This window comes from Ceratotherium simum, chromosome 32, assembly GCF_057802395.1.
Source record: "Ceratotherium simum simum isolate JZ-2026a chromosome 32, ASM5780239v1, whole genome shotgun sequence".
In the NCBI taxonomy this organism is placed as follows: domain Eukaryota; kingdom Metazoa; phylum Chordata; class Mammalia; order Perissodactyla; family Rhinocerotidae; genus Ceratotherium; species Ceratotherium simum.
Window position 1 is genome coordinate 4,595,759 of NC_141931.1, and position 24,174 is coordinate 4,619,932.

General features: G+C 35.0%; 1 protein-coding gene across 9 annotated transcripts in view; it reads left to right on the top strand.

The window, feature by feature from the left end:
- ARHGAP12 (Rho GTPase activating protein 12) overlaps positions 1-24,174 on the top strand; it is a 123,330-nt gene that overhangs the window by 89,420 nt on the left and 9,736 nt on the right. For 8 of the 9 annotated variants that reach the window (XM_087420649.1, XM_087420646.1, XM_087420647.1 and 5 more), the window contains 4 exons: positions 8,375-8,436; positions 12,806-12,887; positions 18,764-18,865; positions 21,472-21,570. In XM_087420649.1, coding sequence (XP_087276775.1) covers positions 8,375-8,436; positions 12,806-12,887; positions 18,764-18,865; positions 21,472-21,570 — 345 coding nt within the window. The remainder of the gene's footprint in view (positions 1-8,374; positions 8,437-12,805; positions 12,888-18,763; positions 18,866-21,471; positions 21,571-24,174) is intronic. The other variant, XM_087420648.1, reaches the window with a different exon arrangement.

Here is a 24,174-nt window from a genome sequence, read left to right on the forward strand (position 1 = left end):
TTCAGGTTTCCTTGTAATACTCTTCATAGCATTTAAGTATATGTTATTTGATTACATAGAATAGTCTTTTTATTTCTTGTCTCTTCTAGAAACCTCCAACTTGCTATTAATGTCTCTTTTCCCCACTAGACAAAGAAAAGCTTTGTTAGAGCGGGAACAGAGTAACCCCAATACCACTGCAGTGCCATTTAGTAGCTGTTCGGTATATATTTGTTGAATAAATGAAACTTTTAAAGCTTTTTAAAAGACAAACACTTATTTTTACTTCCTTATATTATGAAACTGTAACAGACTATTTTTTAGTAGCATACTTCTGATTTCTTAGTCAGAGGCGAAGATTCCACAGATGCCGTTTCACTTTTCTGACTCTTTCTCCATTCTGTAGCCTAGTCGGGTCTTTTATGGTTCATATCACATGTTGTACACGTTTCCTTCTGACATTGCTCAGGTAGTTACCCCTGCCTACAGTGGTCCTTGGTTTTTCTACACTTAGAGTCAAATCCTGCGCTGACTCTTTAGGAGGCCTTGCAGGACTAACCCCAGCATGATAATGATCTCTTCTTGTTTTTCTGAACTCTCAAGTCACTTACTGCATTGAATGGTGTGAAAATTACCCCATGTACTCCTCTTCTCCCTACTAACGTTTTAAACTCCTAAGAGATAGATAGGGACTAGTTTCTACTTTTTATCTTTTGCATTATTTAACACAGTCCTGGTTACATAAACATGAAGTAAAGATAAAAGTGAACATGATTTTAGTGGTTTTGTCAAGAATTCCTGCATGAATCTAAGGTTCTATTACTATAATTCATCAGTCCATCTAGAGAAGTCAGAAACCTTTTTAACCTATTTTAAATATGGGTAATATATAATTCCTAAGAAGACCTTTGATAAATGATTTATATTTTGGTAAAATGGAATTTCTAACTAATTTTAGAAATGTGAATTTGTAAGTGTTACACATGGAGTTACAAAGAACTGTTTGTACATTATTTCCCATTTTCTGAAGAGTTTGAAAGCATCTAGACCATCCTGGACTCATGGTACCCTCTGATGGCCATCACAGGGAATTGCCTCACCAGTATTTCCTCAGTTTAATTTTTTGTTTATCTTCAGGTGAGAAAAACGAACAGCTCTGTTAATTCTACCTGAGGCTGTTCTGTTTTCACATAAACCTACAGCTCTTCCTTTCCCTCTGGAATGGGGAATGTACCTCTTCCATGGTGTCTTGCCCTTCCCCACTGAGCCTTTGGCCCTCCTTGACTTCTCCTCCCTCCCTTGGCTCTCTACTCTCTCTTGTCCACTTACCCTGTTCCCACCAAGTCATGCCTGTCTTTCCCACTCTTAGCCAGTTAATACAAGGAGATATTTTTTTTGTCATTTTTTGTGAGATAAAATCTGGTTGGTATAAAGCCTTAGTGGTAAGAAAAAGGAAACTACAAATTTAGAAATGAAAATGATACCATAATTGCTGTTACCTGCTTGATGTCATCTTAAAATCTCTGGAAATTGCCTGTCTACCTCTTCAAACTCTTCTCTTTTTTTGTTTTGTTTTTATAAAAGCTTTATTGAAATGTAACTCACCATATAATTCATGCATTTAAAGTGTATAATTCAGGGGTTTTTAGATAGTCAGATATGTGCAACCATCATCACAATTTTAGAATATTTTCGTCACCTCAAAGGGAAACCCTATGCTCATTTGCTGTCACCCCTCTACATCCCATCAAGCCATAAGCAACCAGTAATCTACTTTCTGTTTCACTAGATTTGCCTGTTCGGGACATTTCATATGAATAGAATCATGTAATATGCTTTTTTTGACAGGCTTTGTTCACTTAGCATGATATTGTCATTCAGTCTCTTCTAATCAAACCAGATTTAAAATTCTATCTCTGAATATAAATTTTAAACATGTTCATTTTTTCTTATTTCATTTCTAGTTTTCAAATGAATTACTTTTATTTTTCATAGTCCCTTCAAATCATTTTTGGAAATAGTGTAGACATTTTTAAAAAATCAATTTTTTTTCCTGCAATATGGATTAAATATCTGACAAATTTAAAGTCCACATAAAAAACAGATTTTGCATTGTTAAACTTAATTGACCAAAAACCAGAAGAACCATGGACTAAAACCAGAAATATTATTAAGGAAAAATATGAAAAGATAATGCCTGAAGTCAAAAGAAAAGAAAAATCGAGATGGATGACAGAAGTACAAAAACTTGCTACGGACTGACGAGAAACAAAAGTAAAACGTGACAAAAGTAGGATTAGAATCCTCAACGCAGTTTTTCAGAGGCTGTCACGTAGAGATAAAGAGAACCACTCTAATGGCCAGTGCAAAGAGATAGAAGAGAACAACAAAAAAGGAAGAACAAGAGGTCTCTTCCAGAAGGTTCAAAAAATTGAAGGGAAATTTAAACCTAGATTAGGAATGCTGAACAACCAACAGGGAAGCACACTATCTGATCAGGAGAAGATAAAGGGAAGGTGGAAATAGTATACTGAAGATCTGTACAGAAGAGACAAAAGGTAACAGCTTTCTTTGAGGAAGATTTCTATGAGGAAGAATCTGTAATTCTAGAAAGTGAAGTGAAAGCTGCCCTGAAAGTACTAGGAAGCAATAAGTCACCGGGGGTAGATGGGATATTGCTAGAATTATTTCATGCCACAGAGACTGAATCTGTCAAAATCCTAACAAGAATATGCCAACAAATATGGAAAAGAAAACAGTGGCCTACATACTGGAAACGTTCGATATATATCCCAATCCCCAAGAAAGGAGATGCCAAGGAGTGCAGTAACTACAGGACCACTGCTCTAATTTCTCATGCAGGTAAAGTGATGCTCAAGGTGCTGCAGCAAAGGCTTTGACCTTATATGGAGCAAGAAATGCCTGATGTCCAAGCTGGATTTTGAAAAGTGAGAGGCACACAAGATCTAATTGAGATTATTCATTGGCTACTGGAGTGCTCCAAAGAATTTCAGAAGGTTAGTCTATGTTTATTTATAGACTACAGTAAAGCCTGTGACTGCATGGATCGTGAAAAGTTATGGGCTACTCTGAAAGAAATGGGCGTGCCTCAGCACTTGAGTGTCCTGATATGTAACCTGTATTGTGGACAAGAAGCCACTGTCAGGACAGAATGTGGAGAGACAGAATGGTTTCCTATAGGCAGAAAGTGTCAGACAGGAGTGCATTTTCTTTCCCTGTGTGTTTAATTTATACACAGAACGTACACAAAAAACTGGGCTAGACTCAGATGAAGGAGGAGTGAAAATTGGTGGAAGAAATATCAACAATCTAAGATATACAGATGACACCATCTTACTGACAGAAAGCAGCAATGACTTGAAAACTTCTGACGAAAGTGAAAGAAGAAAGTGGACAAGCAGGACTGCATTTGAACATCAAGAAGACAAAAATCACAACTGCAGAACTACACAACTTGAGCATAGACGGTGAAGACATTGTAATTGCTAAAGAGTTTGTTTACCTTGGTTCAGTCATCAATTTAAATGGAGACTGCAGCCAGGAAATCAAGAGAAGGTGGAGACTTGGAAGGGCAGAAATGAAAGAATTAGGAAAGATCTGAGGCCAAGATTCCCCACACCCTCGTGTTCCCAATACTATGTATGAGTGCCAAACCTGGACAGTGGAGAAGACTGACGGGAAAAAAATGGATATGTTTGAGATATGGTGTTGGAGGAGAGCTCTGTGGATACCCTGGCCTGCCAGAAAGACAAACAAGTGGGTCCTAGAGCAAATTAAGCCGCCTCTATCGCTGGAGGCAAAAATGATAAAACTGAGGCTGTCCTACTTGGGGCACATCATGAGAAGGCAGGATTCTTTGGAAAAGACAGTAATGCTGGGAAAAGCAGAAGGCAGCGGGGAAAGAGGAAGACCAAGTGTGAAATGGATTGACCCCATAAAGGAAGCCATAGGCATGCGTCTACAGGAGCTGAGTCAGGCTGTCGAGGACAGGACATTGTGGGCATCACTCATTCGTAGGGTGGCCAGGAGTCGGAGCCGACTTGACGGCATGTAACAACAGCGCGTTAAATAGGATTTTGTGGGCTGATCTAAGAACCAAATCTCTATTTGCCCCAATGTGCCTATGAGAATATGCATTTTAAAGTTACTAAAATTACTAAATCCTGAATAAAATTTTAGAATATATATAATTTGGAAACTTGAGGTTTTCAATTGGTATTTCCAATTATAGTATTAAAATGCATTACCCATTTTGGAGGGGCCGGCCTGGTGGCGCAAGAGGTTAAGTGCGCGAGCTCTGCTGTGGCGGCCTGGGGTTCGCTGGTTCGGATCCCAGGTGTGCACCGACACACCGCTTGTCAGGTCATGGTGTGGCAGCGTCCTATATAAAGTAGAGGAGGATAGGCATGGATGTTAGCCCAGGGCCAGTCTTCCTCAACAAAAAAAGAGGAGGATTGGCAGATGTTAGCTCAGGGCCCATCTTCCTCACAAAAAAAAAAAAATGATAATGCATTACCCGTTTTGGAGAAAAGGACATTTCAACACTTTCTTTAAAAAAAGTATTAGTGGACAAATTTGGTAGTTTTCTGCATTGAATATTACTATTCTAGAGCCTGTTTTAAAAACGTAATTTGAATATCTAGTTTTTTATAACATTGGTTCTTTAAAAAGTTTTTTTAATTGAGGTGAAATTCGAATAACATAAAATTAACTATTAACCATTTTAAGGTACACACTTCAGTGGCATTTAATATATTTACAACGTGTGCAACTATCACTGCTACCTAGTTTCAGGACATTTTCATCACCTCAAAGGGAAACCCGTACCCATTAAGCAGTCACTCCACATTTCCCCGTCTTCCCCTGGCAATCGCTAGTTGCCTTCTGTCTGGATTTACCTCTTCTGGAAGTTTCTGGTTCTTTTTCAACATTCTATCATTGTTCAAGTTTACTTATTCTGTATGAAAAGAATCTTATTTTACACAATTATAATGTGATTAACTGAAGATAAAGATTTTGATGGGCTCTATTGATTTTGGTATATAATACGTGTTAGCCGAAATAGGGAAATGCCTATTTTACTAAGTGAATGCAACATTGATTAGAAATTCTGGAGCCTGCAAAGTGATTATGAACCTGTGAAAGTTTTCCCGGATTACTTAATAGAACTGACATTTTATTGTGTTTTTGCCTTATTAGGATAAGATAATCTTATTACAATCTTTTTGGTTAAAATTTAACCATATTTTGCTAATCCTTATTAAAACATTTCTGCTTATTTTCAATATAAGTTTCTCTTGGAATATCAACTATATTTAGACTAAGAAATATTCACGTGTGAATATGGGTATTTTTTACAGGACTTAAGATATTTTTTATGAAGTTATTTTTTAGTAAGCAACATAAACATTGGTTTATTTTGAATCATATTAAGTAGAGAAAGTATGCCAAATAGTATGAAATAAAAATCGGTCTAAATTTTTTCCCCAAATCTCTTATCTGTATAGCCAGACCTATATTATTTATCTACTTACCTGGCACTTTTATGTCAAATTCAGAAACTTCAGTGTTTAAGATTAAAGCTTTATTTTCTCCATCACTGACCTTGTTTTCTTATATTTCTTTCTGGTGATAGCACTGCTAATCTGTTGGTTAATTACTTCAACAAGTATATATTGAACACCAACTACATGCTGGGTGCTGTACTAGGCACTGGTCATACATTGATGAACATGACAGACGTGGTCCCAACATACGACTTAATGGAGTAGACAGTGAATAAATAATACATGTGTAATTGTACTTTGCATTAAGTGCAACAAAGGAAACAAACTGGGAACAGTAGTAAATAAAGGGAGGGGTGGAGGAGCTCCTACTTAAGAGTGGTCAGGGAAAGCTTCTGTAAGAAAGTGTCATTGAGGCTGGGATACCACTGTCTACGCAGTTGCTCAAGCTTGGGAGTTTTCCTCAGGTCTTCCCTGTTACCTTCACATCCAGTCCCAGAATTCTGTCTTCTGACTGTCTCTCAAATTTGGGTCCTCTTCACTTGCTCACTGTCAGTGCCCTAGTTCAGGCCTTCAGTATGTCTTATGGTGATTATTAGAATACAGTCATACATCAAATAACGACACTTCTGTCAATGATGGACCGCACGTACGACGGTGGTCTCTTAAGATTAGCACCATATAACCTAGGTGCATAGTAGACTATATCATCTAGTTTGTGTGAGAACACTGTATGATGTTCTCACAATGATGAAATCGCCTAACGATGCATTTCTTGAACATATCCCCATCCTTAAGCAACACATGACGGTAGTGTTCTAGTTGGTTCCCCGTCTCGCCACCCTTTCTTAGTTCATTCTTTCCACTGCTTCATTACTTGCTACTTCTCCACCTCACCCAGTACTTTGAGGAAATTTAAAGGCCATCAGCTATGATATGCTCTCTTGAGCTTCTGTGCCTTTGTACTATCTGTTATTTTTATCTACTGTTTCCATTTAGCTAACTCCTCTTCCTTAGCTCAAGTGTCAGTCTCCAGGAAGCCTTCTCTTACTCCCTTCTTTCTCTCCCAGGTTGAGTTAGATAAACCTTTCTCATAGCACTTATCACATTGTATGATAATTGTTTTTGTATTTGTACATTTTGGAAGTGGCAGATTTTGTTCTTATTTTATGTTCAAGTTAGTGCTTAATACTTAGAGCATTAGTACTTGGGTCTTGATCTCTGTGAGAATTTCATGAAAGTTCTGGACCCTTTCCTTGAACAAGGCATATACATGCCCTTTTTTGTACCAATTTCAGTCTATCCATATTCAGGTAAGAATCCCTGATTTAGAATGTCTCTCTTGTCCTTAGGCTTAGTCTGTCTGTCACTACTGCTGTCCTTGTTGTTTTTCTTCGTGTTTTGACACCTGTATTTCCTTCCTTCCTCTGCTCTTTTGCCCCGCACAGTTCCAGCTTTGGCATTTTTTATAGGCTGGATTCCTGCCTTTCTGCCCTTTCAGTTCCCATGCTCACATAACCAGTGCCCATCCTCTCAGATTAATGTTGTTGCTTAGTTGCTTATCATTGGAAGTTTTCTTTCCTCCCTGCTTCTGATAGTAAATTGGGATAGTAAACTGGGAGTGTTCTCACTTAACATCCTGTGCATACTTATAACTGTAATTGATGTTTTTGTTGAGAGGCAACAAAGAGCTCTTATGAAAAGTATCAGACGTGCATATCTAAGGAGATCTAACCTATGCTGTATGAAAAAATGGTAGTAAAACTTCATATGAGTATTTCCCAAATTCCCAGTATAACAGATTGTCAGCTTTGTGTATAGATGTGAGTTTTTATCAGACCAGGCAAAACTTTAAAACGTTATCTTTTAGACACTATTGAGAATAGGTACTCAATATTATTTTTATCTCCCATACAAGAAAGATGTGGTTTTTTCTAATTAAAGTACATGGAAAAAAATAGCTGAGGTATGAGTTAAATAATCAGAAATAAATTCTGAATTGGGAATATTTTTTCCTGTGTGTGTGTCTATGTGTGTGTGTTTCAGTTGAAGTAAAATTGACTGCTCTGTCGTGTGCATACAATGCTTACTAATGTTAATTACCATAGGTACCAACTCCTTTTAATAAAATTTGTTTGAATATAGCCTGCTAAAGCAGAGAAAATCCTGCTTTAGTTCCACTTAGAAGAATTTTAAGGTAGCATTTAACTTGAGCACTGTGGCTTTTGCCTTCATGGGGTTTGATGATAAAGCTGTGTCACTCTTTTTGACATGAGCTGATTAGTATATCTGGTTTGTCCAGAGACCAATTCACCATCTGATAACATGTTTAATGAAGCACATAGTGAATGTTTTATGCCACATTAAGGCCAGTATTATGCATAGTACCAGCTACTTTTGAGTAATTTATTAAATACAATCACTGCATTTGTTCTACCTAGTTATTTTTATATTCTGACAAAGTGAGTTAGTGTATTAAATAATTTTCAGACTATATTGTTGTAAAATAACAGCAAAGTGATTAATTCCTTTTTTGTGGTATTTATCATGATAGCATTACATCACTCTTTGAACAGGAAGTCATACATCATTTTTCCAGTGCTGACTTGTAGACTTCATATGGAAATCTAATTGATGGCACAATACCTTATGGCTGCTATGACTTGAGAAGAGGAAGTGTTTAATTATAAAATTACTGAAAATACTTCTATATTTAATGTACTCCAGAACTAAACATATTACATACTGACTAATCTTTTCTTTTAAGCTAATTTTTAGAGTACCAGATCATTTTGATTCAGTCATATGTAAGAATTTGGCCCTCAGTGTCTATATGAATAATGTATAAACAGTATTATTCTGTTCCATAGGGTCAAGAGAAATATGGATTATTAAATGTAACAAAAATTACTGAAAATGGGAAAAAGGTTCGGTAAGTACACAAATCATCACTGTTCTGACAGGTTTATCTGATTGAAATCAATAAAAACTACAAAAATAATTATATTCTAGTAGAAATGATTAAAAGGTTTATAAGAATTTCAAATAATGTATTTTCTAATATAATGTATGTAAGATTGTCATGAAATGTAGGGAAATTTTCATTTGTCTTGATATATTTTGTAAGGTAATATTAAATTCAGAAGTCATAAGGCAGAGGATTCTGAGCAAGCATTAGCTTTAATTAAAAAATTTTTTTTCAGTAAGTAGTAAATATACATGGCAAAAAAAAAAAGATACACAAAATATTTAGTCAAAAATCAGTCACCCAGCCATCAGTTCCCCTCGCCAGAGGCAACCAGTTAAGTCTAATGAGATGTAGTGTTTTCCTCCAGAGATAGAATATATATATATATATTTGTATGTGCATAGATTAATTTTTTACACACCATCTTTTGACACTTCATCTTGGGGAATTTCATTGCATGTAGAGCTACCACGTTGTTTTTAACTGCTGCATGGTTATATATTGTAGGACTGTATCATAGTTTATTTAACCATTATTTATTTGCAAGTACGTAAATATGCCTGTCATATGCCTATCTATTGGTAGACAGGATATTTAGGTTTTTTTGCTATGACAAATGATATTACATTTAGTAACTTGCATAGTTCATTCTGCAAGTATATAAATATATGCCTGTAGAACTAATTTTACAAAAGTGGAATTGCTAGACCTTATGCAATGGTCGTTTTGATAGAATGTTCCAGATGTGCTCTAAGGCATTGGATCAGTTCATACTTCCAGTAGCAGTGGATTTCTCCACAATTTTGCCAATTCAATATGTTGTCATATTCTTTGATCTTTGCTGATAGAGATTAGAGAGAAAATGGTAGTTTTATTTGCATTTCTTTTTAGTGCGGATAGAGTATCGTAAGCTATTTGTATTTGTTTTTTGTTGTTGTTGAATTGTTAGTTCATATCCTTTGTCTGTTTTTCTATTGGGTTGTTGGCTTTTTTGGTTTGTGTAGTACCTCCTAATGAATTAAGGAAATTAACTCTTTGTAAGATAAGTTGCATTTTCCCCAGTTTTAAAAAACCACTAAAATGCTGTGATTTTTTAGTCAAAATGAGATTAGTCTGTTGCTCAAGGAAGAGTTTCAGATTTGCATGTAGTTGAGCTTTTTAGATTTACTCTAATTGAACTGTCTTTGTCAGATTTTAGTACTTGGAAATTTTTCTTTTAAGTGCTCTGAAATAGCTTTACAAACACTGCAATTATCTGTTCCTTAAACTGTTCCTTGGTAGAAGTCACTTGTGAATTAGGTCTTTATTTTTCTCTTTCTCTCTTTTGGGTATATGTAGTGCGGATAGTTCTTTGGCCAGTTTCTGTGTTTTCGTTGTTGTTGTTTTTCTTGTGATAATTAGTCTTTTAGGTTTTCTATTTTTGGAATACTTTTGGTGATTTATGTTTTTCTAAGAATATCATCCATTTCATCATCTTCAAATTTCTTTATGTGGAATTGAGCAAAATAGTCTTTTAATTCCCTGTATATTAGTGGTTCTCAAATATTTTGGTCTGGGGATTCGTTTCAACTCTTAAAAATTATGGACTACTGCAAAGAACTTTTGTCATATAGTTTATATCTATAGATATTTACTGTGAGAATTTAAAACTGAGGAATTTTAAAAATATTTATTAACTCTTTTAAAACTAATAACATGTTAACACAAATAACATTTTTATGAAGAAAAACTCCCATATTTTCTAGTACAAAAAAATTTCATTGAGAATCGTGGCATTGTTTTACATTGTCAAAAGTCTTAAATACGTATCTGGCTTAATGGAAGACAGCTGGATTCTCATCTCTGCTGCTGTCAATCTGTTGTGACATACTATTTTGGTTGAAGTAAATGAAGAAAATCCTCCCTTACACAGATAAGTTTGGACAAGGGAGAAATATTTTAATAGCCTTCTCAGATAATTGTGTATGTCTTTCTGCTACACCAAAATGCCACAAATGTTAGTTGCAATGAAGACTCTGAAAAACTATTAATAAACTTTACATACTCGGTCACATTAAAATCCATTGGTCTCTATTAACTATCAGTGAACTTTTCATACTCAGTCATATTAAAATCCATGGGTCTCTGTTGCACTTTGAATGAATCTTTACCCATGCATAATTTTGTAGCATTTTATAAGTCATTTGGAAAATATCGGCTTACTCAGTTTGCTGATTTTTCAAATGTTGACACATTTTATTTTATAATATCAAAGAATCACAAATCAGTAATTCATCAGAAAAGTCATTAAGTATTGGAAAATTGTCAACATCACAGTGGCAGATGTGCCAAGTTTTCCAAAATCCTACTTTCTCTTTGAAAGCTTTAATTTTTTATTGTCAATAAATACTATCATTTATTTTCTTTGAAATGACAGGCTCACTTCATTTATTTTTGAGATGATGTCTACCTGCCAAATACTCAAGTTTAAATAACCATAGTATGTCCTTCAGTCATTTTTTCAGGAAAAAATTTGGGTTCCATGGAAAAAAATGACTAATTCTGCTTGCAACTCAGTCACGCAAGTGCTTCAGTCCTTGAGGCAATTATTGTTAATTTGATATTCATATATTCAATATTTGTTCTCAGATACGTATTTATTAGTTCTATAGTTTTTCTTATTTTGAAAATTAAATTCAAAATCCAAAGAGACATTTAAAAAATATTTATCAATTAATTTAAACATTACAATGAACTTACCTCTTAACACGTTTTTTTTTTAAATGACTTCTAAAATAAAAACATTTAGTGAAGAGTGAAAAAACATTAAATTCATAAAGCCTATGTAAAATGGAAATATATTTTAGCATTTTTCATAGTAGGGAGTCAGTAGATGTTATCTGAACAGATAGAAGATTGAGTGTAAAATAAATTTACAAATAAAAATAAGTCCTTCCAAAATATCTTGAGATCCACACAAAGTAATAAAATAAAATGAAAATATAACAAAACGATGACAGAATAAGCACCAAATATATCTATCATATCAGTAAATGTAAAGGGACTATACTCATCTATTGAAAGAAAAAGATGCTCAGATTGAAGCACAAAGCAAGATCAACTAAATACTATATACAAAAGAGACATCTAAAAAATGATATAGAATAGTTAAAAACATCAAAGAAAAAGGCATGTCAAAAAGTAAAGCAGGAATAGGGATCTTAATAGCAGACAGTTCAATTTGGGGGAAAAGCATTAAGCTACACAAAGATGGGTTCTTTAAAATGATGAAACACTGTGGATAAATCCACAAGGAAGATCTAATCATTGCGAATAGCCATTCACCAAATAAGTAGAGTTAACAACCATAAGCAAAAACAACAGGAAATAAAAGGAAAAATAGATAGAAATTAAGTAGTAGTAGTAAACTTTCTTCCACTTTTCTTAATCCATGAAGTTCAAGTAGACATAAAAAGTAACAAAATAATAAAGTAGGTCTAATTGATAGATATTAAATTCTACATTCTGAAAATAGAGAATAAACCTCCTTTTGAGTGCCTAGAGTTTTCACAAAACTAGCCATATGTTTGGCTGTAAGGTAAGCCTTAAAAAATTCTTGTAGTAGACATACTTGACGTTCATTTTAGCTTGCCAACAATTGAATTCCCTTATAAGGTAAACATTGGTTACTTCTGGAGTGTGGATTGAAAAAAGGAATAGAAATGGGGGCCTTTTCCTTTATACATTTCTGTATTCAGAGTTTGGATATATAAATATATATATGTTGATTTTGTGATTTAGGTAAATTTTTTAAAAACCTCGTCTTAGTAATAGTAATCTCAATGGCCAGTCAGTATGTAATTTATTGTATACTTATAATGTACTAGTATCAACTGCTTACCTACAGTAGCCTTATTAGGGAAAGGGAGATAACCAAGAAATATAAAACAATATGTATCTATGAAGAATTGGGTAAGATAAGCATGTTTGTCTAATTTTTAATTGTGAATAAGAATTCTTGCCAAATATAGTGTTCAGTTCATGTGACTTTAAAATAAACTTGTGCCCTTGATCACAAATGTGCTGGATTAATCCCATGCGAGCATAATTAGGTATAGTTATTTGGATAACGTGTATCTTTAACTTCATTTGTTTTTGGGCCTTTATGGTTAGGTTGGGACTATAAAATGATGGTAATTTCCTTTAGCATTTTAGCCCCAATGAAAATAGTTAGAATGTCAGTAATTACTGTAAATTGTAGACAACATTGCAACAGCTAATAGGTTTTAATTTTTAAAATTTGGTTGGAAAAACTGGATACTGGAGCTTTAATTGGTGATCTTTATAATTACAGGAAAAATTGGTTGTCTTCTTGGGCTGTGTTGCAGGGTTCATCTTTACTCTTTACCAAAACTCAAGGAAGTAGCACAAGTTGGGTAAGTATTTTTTCTCTTTAGAGGCTGTATTTATACATTTAAATTATATGGATAGTATTGTGTCTGAGTTTCATGAAGTATTACAAAGTCTTTCTAGCTACACCTAATGTGCAAATAAAAGTAAATGAAGTTTTCTTAAAGATGGATTTTGACTCATAAGAGAAAGAAGAAGGCTAATTAGAACAGTCTGATTAGTATTATTAAAATCAACAAATTTTGTTTTATCCATGGAACTGAAGAGTTGGGCTTACTACTTGGGCATTATAGAAGAAATAAATTTCTTGATTCATCTTCAGGATGTTCAACCTTTTCTGTGTCTATGACTTTGCTGTTTCAGATATTTAGTCAGAAAATAAGCAGTAATGTGGCAAGCCCCACCTTGGATTGCAATCTGATGGTCTGACCCTTGGACACTAGTCAGTGATTCAGATGTCCATGTTTGTATGTGATGTCAGCCAGCTTTTAGAACAAAAAGGAATGTCGCCATTACTTGTGGAGTTTTGAAGCTTTTTGTATATTTGAGTGTTTACTATCGTTACTCCTTGGTTATTTGTAATACAAATACTAAAAATTATAATTAGTAATGTAAACACTAACACTTTTTGAATGCTTAATATGTATTAGGTACTGTTCTAAGTGCAGAGGATTATGTATATATTATCCTCTTAACTCTGGCCCAGTGCTGTTTATCATCCCCTCTCCCCCTGTTGAAGATGAGAATATGAGGTATAAAACAGTTAAGTAACTTGCTCAAGTTCTTATAGCTACTAAGTGGCAGATCTGGGTAGCATTTTGGTTCCAGAGTCCATGCTGTGGATATTTCCAAAAATGTTTGGCAATTGAGTTTGAAGTGTCAATGCTTAAATAAATTTAAAGTGAAATTAATCTAATGTCTTTAGTCTGCTTTATATCCTACCTTAACCAATATTTTCTTAGAATTACTGAGTTGCTTTAAAATTAACAGGACCTGTGGACCTTGTGTTTGATGAAAGAGAAATCCATTTATAAAAGTCAAGCAATTTTAGTTATCTGCACCTGTAATGCAGCCATGTAACATTGTTCTGAACCAGGAACACCACAGAACATGTTAGTCCTCAAATACTCTGATATGGCAACCTAAAACTCTGCTGGATTGAACATGATTATGAACATTCTAGAACATTTCTTCTGTGTTGCTTTACTAACCTTTGATTTGCTCTCTGTTCAGCCAGTACAGTGGAACTAACCTGTGATATGCTTTCCATATTAAAAGATTGAAATTTTGGTTTGATTATCTTAAAGTAAATTGATAATTATGTCTTTCTCCTTCTTCCCCTGAGATAAAGCATATGGTACTTTTTTGTTTGTGTTAGTGCATTTCTGGAAGACCGTGCAATTATTTCTTCTTCCTACTTGTGGCTCAGCTTTTATTTAAAATTGAATGAAGGAAATGAATGAAAGAAAAGGAATGGAGAAGCAATTAGAGATTAATAAGTAATAAAAAGTACCTGAAGAAAGCTGGATAATGGTCATTTATTTGGTAATTACTGAAACTTAAAGATTAGAGGTTGTGGTATGTCCAGATAAAGCAAGTAGATAGAGCATTGAGGCATCATTTAGGTAGGCAGGTTTGTTCGCAATTTAAAGAAAATGAAAACTTCTTTATAAATTTAAAGAGTTAAATGAATACTCCAGTGTAGAATCATTAGTACAGGCTGGTTGCATTTTATTTAAGGTTTTCACTCGTGAAGACGTGACGTAATTTACAGCTCACAGTGATTGAGAACTCATAATTAAAACTGACCCTGACAAAGGCTGTGAGGTATTTCTGTTCATCAGCTAAAGCTGTGTTGCTGTATCACCACGTGGCAATAGCAGAAGTGTAGAAGCACTCCCTGAGCCAGTGTTGGAATTGCGGAGTTCTTAACTTTAGGGGTTCACTATTTGAGTTTTTGCCTTTAAACGACATTTTATTAATATGTTGTTAATAATACAATATATTATAATCATTTCAGATTGATATAATTAAATGAAATACAGTCACACTGTGTTTTATAGTCTCAATAAAAACTAAACAGATGTGAGATATAAAATTTGGTTTTGCAGTCAATTCTTAATTTTTATTTTATGGCAAATTTAAAAATCTCAGACTGTCTTTTTCTTCCCATATGTAACACATATTAAGGGAATGAAAACTAATTTAAATGGCCTAAGTAAAAGCAAGTAGGATTATTTAAATAAGTGTATATGATGTATTTTGGCATATACATGCAGCATTCATAAATATTAAAAATTGGTGAATATGCAAGATGCTTCTTATTTAATCGGTAGTTAGGATTGTTCAAAAAGGATTAGAAAGAATCCTAGCTTTGTTTCTCTGCTCAGTCACTAACACTGACTATCTGGAGTCAGATCTCCAACACTAGATCTGTTGGAGGTAAAATGTATCCTGTTTAATACAGTGAAATCACATCTTCCTGAGGACGAGATTCTAAGGCTAGCATATAAGCCAAAGAGACAAAAATCGCCTATAGTGAAAATTGCCCCTGAGTGTCTCTTAGGGAGCTGCTATGTTAGAAGTTGGTCTCTAGCAGAGCCAGTTTTTTCCTTTGATGTTGGAAGAGATTGCTTTTCCTTCAGTTGAGTTTGGATGATATATGTTAAGGGACCATATTATAGAACTATGGTTCTTTAAAAATTAGATTCCCACTTAGTGCAAAAACCTGTACCGAGATCTGCTTGAAGAAATACGCAGTTCTACTCATTCCAGGGTGTATTCTCATTGATGAAGTGCTGAGCAAAATCACCCATACTGTTTGAAGTTCTGTTTTTTTTAAATCACTCGTGCTTTGTATTTATTTTTGGCTCCATGAATAGTTAAAATTGAGTATATGAAATGTACATATGCAGCATGCAACTCCACTGTATAACATAAATTTTGCATTGATGCTATTTCATGCAAAAATCCAGTGAGCATTTCATTCTCCTTAAGGATAGATACATTCCAGTTGTTTTCTGGAAAATATTAGTTATCCACTGGATTGTTATCTCAGTAATATAAATTATACTTGCTTTTTTCTCACCTCATTTCACCTCATTTGTTCAACAGACATAAAAGCCTGCCATGTTCTGGGCCTGTGTTAAGCTTGGGAGCTTAGAAGTAAATAACATATCTTCATAGCTTACACTATAATGAGGAGGATCAACAAGTGCACAGTTAACAATACGACGTGACGTATATTATGCTCCCTCTCAGCTGTCATTTGTCATATTCCTTGAGTATTTTAAAAATCACCCCACAAATATTGGTAGTTATTCAAATTTGTTTATATATGATTTCAAGTTTCTAAAAATAGTCACCTTGTTTGGTCAGATAATTCTTTGTTTTGAGGGCTGTCCTATGCATTGTAGACTGTTTAGCAGATGACAGTAGCACCCGTCCAGTTGTGACAACTAAAAATGTCTCCAGACATTGCCAGCTGTCCCCTGGGGGACAGAAGCCTCTGGTTGAGAACTGCTGTCCTAGAGGAAGGGGAATGCAAGCTGGATGGTAGGGCCACTCCCAAGAGGGGATGACAAAGGGATACCAGAGAACATTGCCCAGCAGGTCACAAGGAGGAAGCTCAGGGATTTCTGAGTAGGGGGCTGAACAGGATGGCAGAGGGCCAGAAGTGACTTCTTTGTGCTACCCATCAAGTCTTCTGTTGTGAATATAGGCTAAGACAAGTGTGTTTAGTGTATAACGTTCTATACAGCATTCATCTTAAAACAAATTTACATAATTACAAAGTCAGAAAATATTCTGAGGTAAATTTCGGGCATTTGCAAAAATGTTTGCAAGTTTAGCTTTGCTTTGTTGTGTCAGCTTATAGAACTGTATTTTTGTCCTGTCTGGTTCCATTATGCTTTTCTCTTGTATGTCATTTTGCCCTTGTGCATTGTTATGACATCGTCATTTTCTTCCCTTTTTCCATCAAGTCATTCTGCCAACACGGCTCAGTCTCTGAGCTCTTGCTTTCGCTGCTTTCTTCTTGGAAAAATTCTGTCAGTCGTCGGCCTGCTGTCACATGTGTAAAATCTGATCCTGTTTCAGCTGTCGCTGTATGTGCTCTTGTTGCATGCCCCTTGCCACAAAATTCTGTTTTCTTTGCCCTTGGAGGGATGATTACAATAGAGAAAAGTGGGACTAGATTTTGAAGAAGAATGAATAACAAACAAAATTTTGCCAACCATATTGAATGCATTTTTCTAGCATGTCATGTCATTGTATTTATATTTAGTTGTTACATCTTATTTGATTAGTTGTTTGTATCTTAGCTTATAGCTAACCATCTACAGAGCCAGTAATGACAACAAGTTAAATTGATTTTTATCATTTTATTAAATGGGTACATTTAAATTTTATAACTTTTGAGATATATCATTTTTGCTCAGAAAGTTATCTGTGCCCATTGTAGCTTTACGGTTTTAATTAAAGGTCTTTTGAATGACAGACGGTATTTGAGAAGGCCAAGACTTTGTAGAATAGTTAAAATTTTTCTTGTGATTTTTATTATGATTCCACTAATAAAAATTCCATATAATATCTTATATTTTGTTTTGATTCCACTAATAAATTCCATATAATATCCTAAATTTTTTTGTTAAAATAAGTACCTTATTTACGTTGCTAGCTGAGAAGATGAAGTAAAAGGGAACAGATGAAGTTGAACCATTTGTTAAATGTGAAACTACTGAGTAGTCATTGACATTATGAATAGTGAATAAAGTTATCACAAGGTTGGTGGGTAAGATCCTTTTCCAATGACAAACATAATTTGACTTGAAAATATTTTAGCAAATGAAATTTCCTGTGACTAATCTTTATGACCTTAAGATTACAATTCATTAACCCTTAAAGATTTTAAAACCTCTAAACCTTTCAATAACATAGGAATGCAATTTTCTATTCTTAGTTAACAGACTAAACAAAAATTTAAGATGATGATGGCAAGATACAGAGTAAGTCTGTATTTAACATAAATTTTCTGCTATTTGCTGATCTTTTCCTTATCTGGTTAACAAAATATAATAGCTAGCTAAGTGCTTTTTCTTTTCAAACCACCCATGTCAGCTGTCTTCCTATTCTTTTCACAGTTCCTCATTAAATTGCTGAGGCTTTATAGCATCTGGCCCTAGTTATAATTTCTAACAAAGGCTAAATAAAAGAATGTAGGGCTTAGAGTTTTCTGTTTTTACAAATTATTGCTCATTGTTGACAACATAAATAGTCCATAAGGAAATAACTCTTGAAAGCCCAAAATCAGGTTTAGAAAATGTTTGTTAGGTGGAAAGCATTTGCTATCTGCCCGATATTATTTATACAAACATAAGAATATGGCCTTGCCTTTTTGAACACATCATTTTACAGTCATATATAGTCTAGGATAAATTCCAAGAAATGGAATTGGTAAGGCAAAGGGTACGTGTGTTTGTGAATGTGCACATGCAGTATTACCACTTTTCCCTCTCTAGGAGTTGTTCCAACTTACACCCCACTTGCATGTGAGGGCCTGTTACTCTGTAGCCTCACTAACAGTTTTTCATCAAACTTTGGATTTTTTTTTTTTTTTTTTTTTTACACTGATGGGTGAAAAAAGATTTTAGTATGGCTTTATTTTGTAGTTTTCTTATTATAATGGAAGTTGAGCCATTTTATTTCCTATTCATGTCTTATAGACATTTTTCAACTTTCAAGTAGGAATTGTTATTTTATAATATAGAAAGAGAAGAAGAATTTGAGGTAATTACCTATTTGATTTATTGTTAATAATATAAAATTGGTCTTAATTCTTTTTGAATACACACACGTGTACATGAATATCACACAAAGGTTTTTTCTTTTTTGTGAAATGAAGTTTGGGAGTAATCAGTCCAAGCCAGAGTTCACAGTGGACCTTAAGGGAGCGATGATTGAGATGGCTTCAAAGGATAAATCCAGCAAAAAGAATGTATTTGAGGTAATAAATTTTTTTCTAAGTATAATTCACATTCTTAACCATAGTAATTGGATGTTCTTTTTTTGCGTTATTTTGGGGAATAATCTTTCAATGTGACTAGTTAAGGGAAAGTTGGTCATTAAGTCAGTTTGTATCATAATTTAAGAAAAAAAGCTGGTGTAGAGATCTAGGCTTCATTTGCATAAATTGTTTATATTACAAGCCTTTGTTCCACAAATCTTGCCTTCCCCCAGCAGCTATAAAAAGGATATAGTTTCCTTTACCTCCAAATCAGATATTGTAAAATGAATTAAAACCTTTCCCTTTTGTCATTAAAAACCCTCCACAGTAATATATGATTCTGTATCAGTTATTTATTGCTGCATATCAGGCCACCCCAAAATTTAGAAGCTTAAGAAAAGAACCGTTTTGTTTGCTCACCTTGGCCTGTGCTGAGCTGAGTGGTTCTTCTGATCTCACTGGGACCGTTCGTGAGGCTGCAGTGGTCTGATGGCTTGACTGGGGCTGGACGGTCTAGTTCACGTGCTGCTGTTGCTGCCCGCTGCTTCCTGCGCTTTCTCCACACGAGACAGCGTCCTCTCAAGGGGGCTGCCCCAGGCTTCTTCACGTGCTGGTGTCAGCGTTCCGAGAGGGTGAAAGTGGAAGGTGCGAGGCTTTTTGAGGCCTAGATTTACAAGTCACACGTCCGTGCCTTCTGTTGCTGAAAGCGAGACGGAGGCTAGCCGAGTATTCAGAGTTGTGGGGAATGGAGTCCACCTGTTGACGGAGGAGCAGCAAAGTCACAGGGCAGAGGGGTGTGTATGCAGGGACCGGAGGAATTTTGAGACTATCTTTGCAAACAGTCTTCCAAATCCCAGCCTTCCTTTATAGCCTCATGTCTCGGTCCCCTCCTATCTTGTCGTCTCGGCAGATGGGATTAGTTGCTGTTTTCCAAGCGGAACCCAGGTCTTCCTGTGTGTGTGATCTTTACTCTTTATGATTCTGCCTTGAGTACCAAGTCATGCCAGTCTCTGCTTGGTGAACGCTGCCTGTCTTCCAAGACCCATGAGAAACATTGCCATAGCACTGATGCTGCTGCTTTGTTGATGCTTTTAAAATAGCACTTATTTTAGTGTACCTTGGGTTGTCACCATCTGTAAATTATTCTCCCCACTAGGTGATTAAAATCTTTTTTGTCTTTTTTAAGCAGAGAGACTGTATTTTTCCTTATCTTTAAGAACGAACCTCTAACAGTATCTTATGTGCAGTGAATATGCAATATTGGTTGATTGATTGGCCAACTCCCTAGACAGAAATGCAAGAAAGGAAGTTAGTGTTTTCCTGAATTAGCCTTGCAGTTTCAATAAGTGATTCCAGGAATGAAAGGGATTCCATGATCAAATACATTTGGGAAATGGTGTATATTTTATTCCTCCCTTAGGAAAATCTCAGTACACTGTGGAGTATCAAAGCCCTGAGAAGTCTTGAAGGAGAGAACCTTGTTTAACTTTCTTCAACCCACTATTTCCCAAATTAATATCACATAACTTGTTTTTTATTTATTTTTTGAGGGATACCTTTTTAAACATTACTTCGGGAACTGTGTTTGAGGCATATGTCTCAGAATATTGTTTGGGAAACATTGCCATATGTTCCTCTAGAAAAAAAGTAAGTCAGTTACCAACCAGAAAGTAGGAGGAATGCTTTCTCCTACTACCTCAGAAGTCTTTCTCAATCAAGTGTAAGAAACTTTGAACCAAAGAGATTGTGCATAAATTGGTTATTGCCTTCGTATACAGTCATGTGCCACGTAACTATGTTTCGGTCAATGACGAACCACTTATACGACAGTGGTCCCATAAGATTAGTACATACAGCCTAGGTGTGTGGTAGGCTATATCATCTAGGTTTGCGTAAGCACACTCTGTGATGTTCACACGAAGACGAAATTGCCTAACGGTGCAGTTCTCAGAATGTATCCCCGTTGTTAAGCAACGCATGACTTTCTAATACATAGTATCTTTACTTGAGTTAGTTAATGATTTGGCACTTAATTTAGTACTATTTCTGCCCAGAAGGCATGTGACGTTTATAGTCTGTACCCTCTCTTTGTACTAAGCCATTATATTTACCTATTAAATGGAAAATAATCCAAGTTCTAACTCCTTATGTATTCATTTTCTACATTTATTTTTTAACCAGAGAGAGAAAAAAATTTCTCAGATTTATGTAAAAATATCATAGATTTTATTTCTTTACAGATGAAGTATGTTTCAATTCTAATTTAAAATGTACAGCTTTGATACCTCAACTTATTTTTTAATGACAAAGTATACTAGATTTCAGCGAGTTTTATAGCATGTGTGTGATGGAATTTAGGACCCTAAATTGAGATTTTTATTGAGAATTTGTGAGAAAAACTTAATGTTTTATAAAAATAATTTAGCTGGTATTATTTTATACTAAAAGATATTCCATTGGTATGTAGTACTTTCACCTTTCGTCACTTAATATAACATCTAATCTTCTGAGGGTGGTTTCACAGACTTTAAATTAGATGTATTCATTTACTTGGTTGAAAGCACTAACGATATTCTTTTGTTTTATTTTTCTACTTTTCTCTAAAGCTGAAAACCCGTCAAGGAACAGAACTGCTAATTCAGTCTGATAATGACACTGTTATTAATGATTGGTTTAAAGTCCTTAGTAGTACTATCAGTAATCAGGTATGTGTTTGACTTAAGTAAATTTTTTTTGCTTAGAGCTGTTTTTCTTTTTGGCTTTCTAATTGGTTGTTACATATCTAATTTCTAATTCATATGTACAAAACACTTTTTGAATATGTATTTTGACAGAAATGGGAAAGACAGTGGTCAATTTAGCAATTTGCAGGGATTGGTGAATGATTTAACATTCTCATGTATATAGTGTTTGCTACCAGTGGATTTAAAATAATTTTCACATGAGGCATTGGTCCAACAAGAAATAGTTCACGAAGGGACAGTTAAACTGTGCCTAGTACGTAGTATTTATTCAGTAACTGAGTGAGTTAGTAGTACGTGGTGGAAACAGGGCCTAGGCAGAATTGTGAAATGAATGAGGCTGTAGTCTCTGCATTAGCACTTTTTCCTTCCTAGTGACACCTCTCTAGCTGCCGCCCACCCCACCCCCCAACCCAACCCCCTGTGTTCTCATGTGTTCTGGCTCTCCCCCCTCCCCCAACCAGGTAGGTGTTTGGTATCCTCATGTTCCTGGTAAATTTCTTCTTGTATCTGTAACAACCAAAAAGAACCTCAAATGTATATTCTGAAGCTGTGTTAGTAAGAGCAGTAATAAACAAATAGGGGCTGTGCCTTTTTAGACTATATTCTTACCCCTTCACCATATGGGGACACAGCTCCAGATTAGGGATCATATGTCAGTGACAAAAATGAAAGTGAATACTTATGGGAGTGTATTATGGTCTTAAACTAACGGAGACACAAAAAAAGTTGGGAATCACTGGCTTTAGTAGAGATCGAGATGTCGTACAGAGACTTGATAGGTGAAGCCTCATTATTAATAAGGTTTGTGATCTCACTGAGGTGTTCCATCTCGATGGGCCTTAGTTTTTTCACTTAGAAAATAGAAAGGTTGGATTTGATCGTGTCCAAGTATCCTTTTAAGCTCCAGAATTTTATGTTTCACTCAGCTCAGAACACCCATATTTGTAATTGGCATATTCTCTAACTCTTCCTCCTCCAACTTTTATCTCTTCTAGCAAATTATTCACTAGTCAATATATTTATTCTTCCTTTGTAGTTTGTAATATTGGATGATATTTCTGAATCTTGTCCCTTCCTTTCCATTTATTCCTGAAACCATGGACAGGGCTTTATATGTTTATACTAAGATAAGAGTAACCTCCTAAACAGTTTTCCTTATTTCATCTCACCCCGATCCATTCTTAATGCCATTCTATATAGAAAGTTCTATATGAAACTTCCTGATGTCAATTTTATAATCCTCTCCTGCTCAGAAACCTTCTGTGACTCCCATTAAAATCCAACAACCTGAGCTCAATCTGTCTTTTCAAATGTACTGTCTACTCTACCCAACATGGGCTTTCGGCTCTAGTCACAGTAATCTGTTCACTATTCCTTGAAAGCCAGTATGGCTGCATTCATTTAACAGATGTGTGAGTGCCTTATGCACTGGGGATATAGCAGCATGCTACCAGATGCTGCACCTTTCTGCATGGAGCTCACAGTCAAAGACAGAAGATTACTGAAGACAGACAATTGAACAGTTAATATAATGAAATGTGATGAGTTTTATGATAGTAAAGGATGTACAACATACTATAAAAACACTAAGTAGGGTCTGCCTAGTGTAGGGATCAGGGAAGGCTTTGCAGAGAAAGTGAGAAAGTGTTTTTTTTAAATTGAAGCCTACAGGATCAGGGAATAAGCCACATGAAAAGAGAGGAACATATTATTGACTATGAAATTTTAAAGCACATACTGTTTACAAAGTGGCAAAAGATACCGAGGAATAAATGTAGCAAGAGATATGCAAGACTTCTGCGGTGGGAATTATGAAACTTTATTGGGAGACGTTGAGGAAAACCTAATTAAATGATAAGTATATCATGTTTATGGATTAAAAGATTCACTACTGTAAAGATATAATATTTTTCCAAAAGATTTATAAATTTATAGGGTTGAGATTTTTGGATCTCATTCAAAATCCCAGTAGATTTTCTGGTGGAACTTGAGAGACTTATTCTAAATTCATATAGAAATGCAAAGGGCTAAGAATATTTAAGACACTCCTGAAGAAGAAAGTAGAAGGACTTGCCCTATCATATGTCAAGACTTATAAAGCTATGTTAATTACTACTATGTGGTATCCGTACCAGGATAGAAATACAGACCTGTGGAACAGAATAAAGAACCTAGAAACAGACCCACATACATTTGGACACTTTATGTCAGATATAGCACTGTAGAAAAGTGAGGAAGAATAAACTTATCAGTAAATGGTGCTGGGTCCACTGGATATTCAAGAAGTTGGAACCTTCCTTACACTCTACATAAAAATAAATTCCGGATGGAATAAAGACCTCAGTGTGAAAGGCAAAGCAATGTTTTTAGCTTTGAGAACTTAATCTGGTTTTTTAACCCGTAAAAGTGACCCTGGTTAGGCTACAGATGAGCTCTAGGGTTTCTTTCAATTCCTGACATCCTTGAGTCTGTGAGTAATGATTAACTATTGACACAAAGTATAGTTTAAGAAGACTGTTGGTGTGAAAAATTACGGCACCATTGGCTAGTTAGCTTTATCTTGTA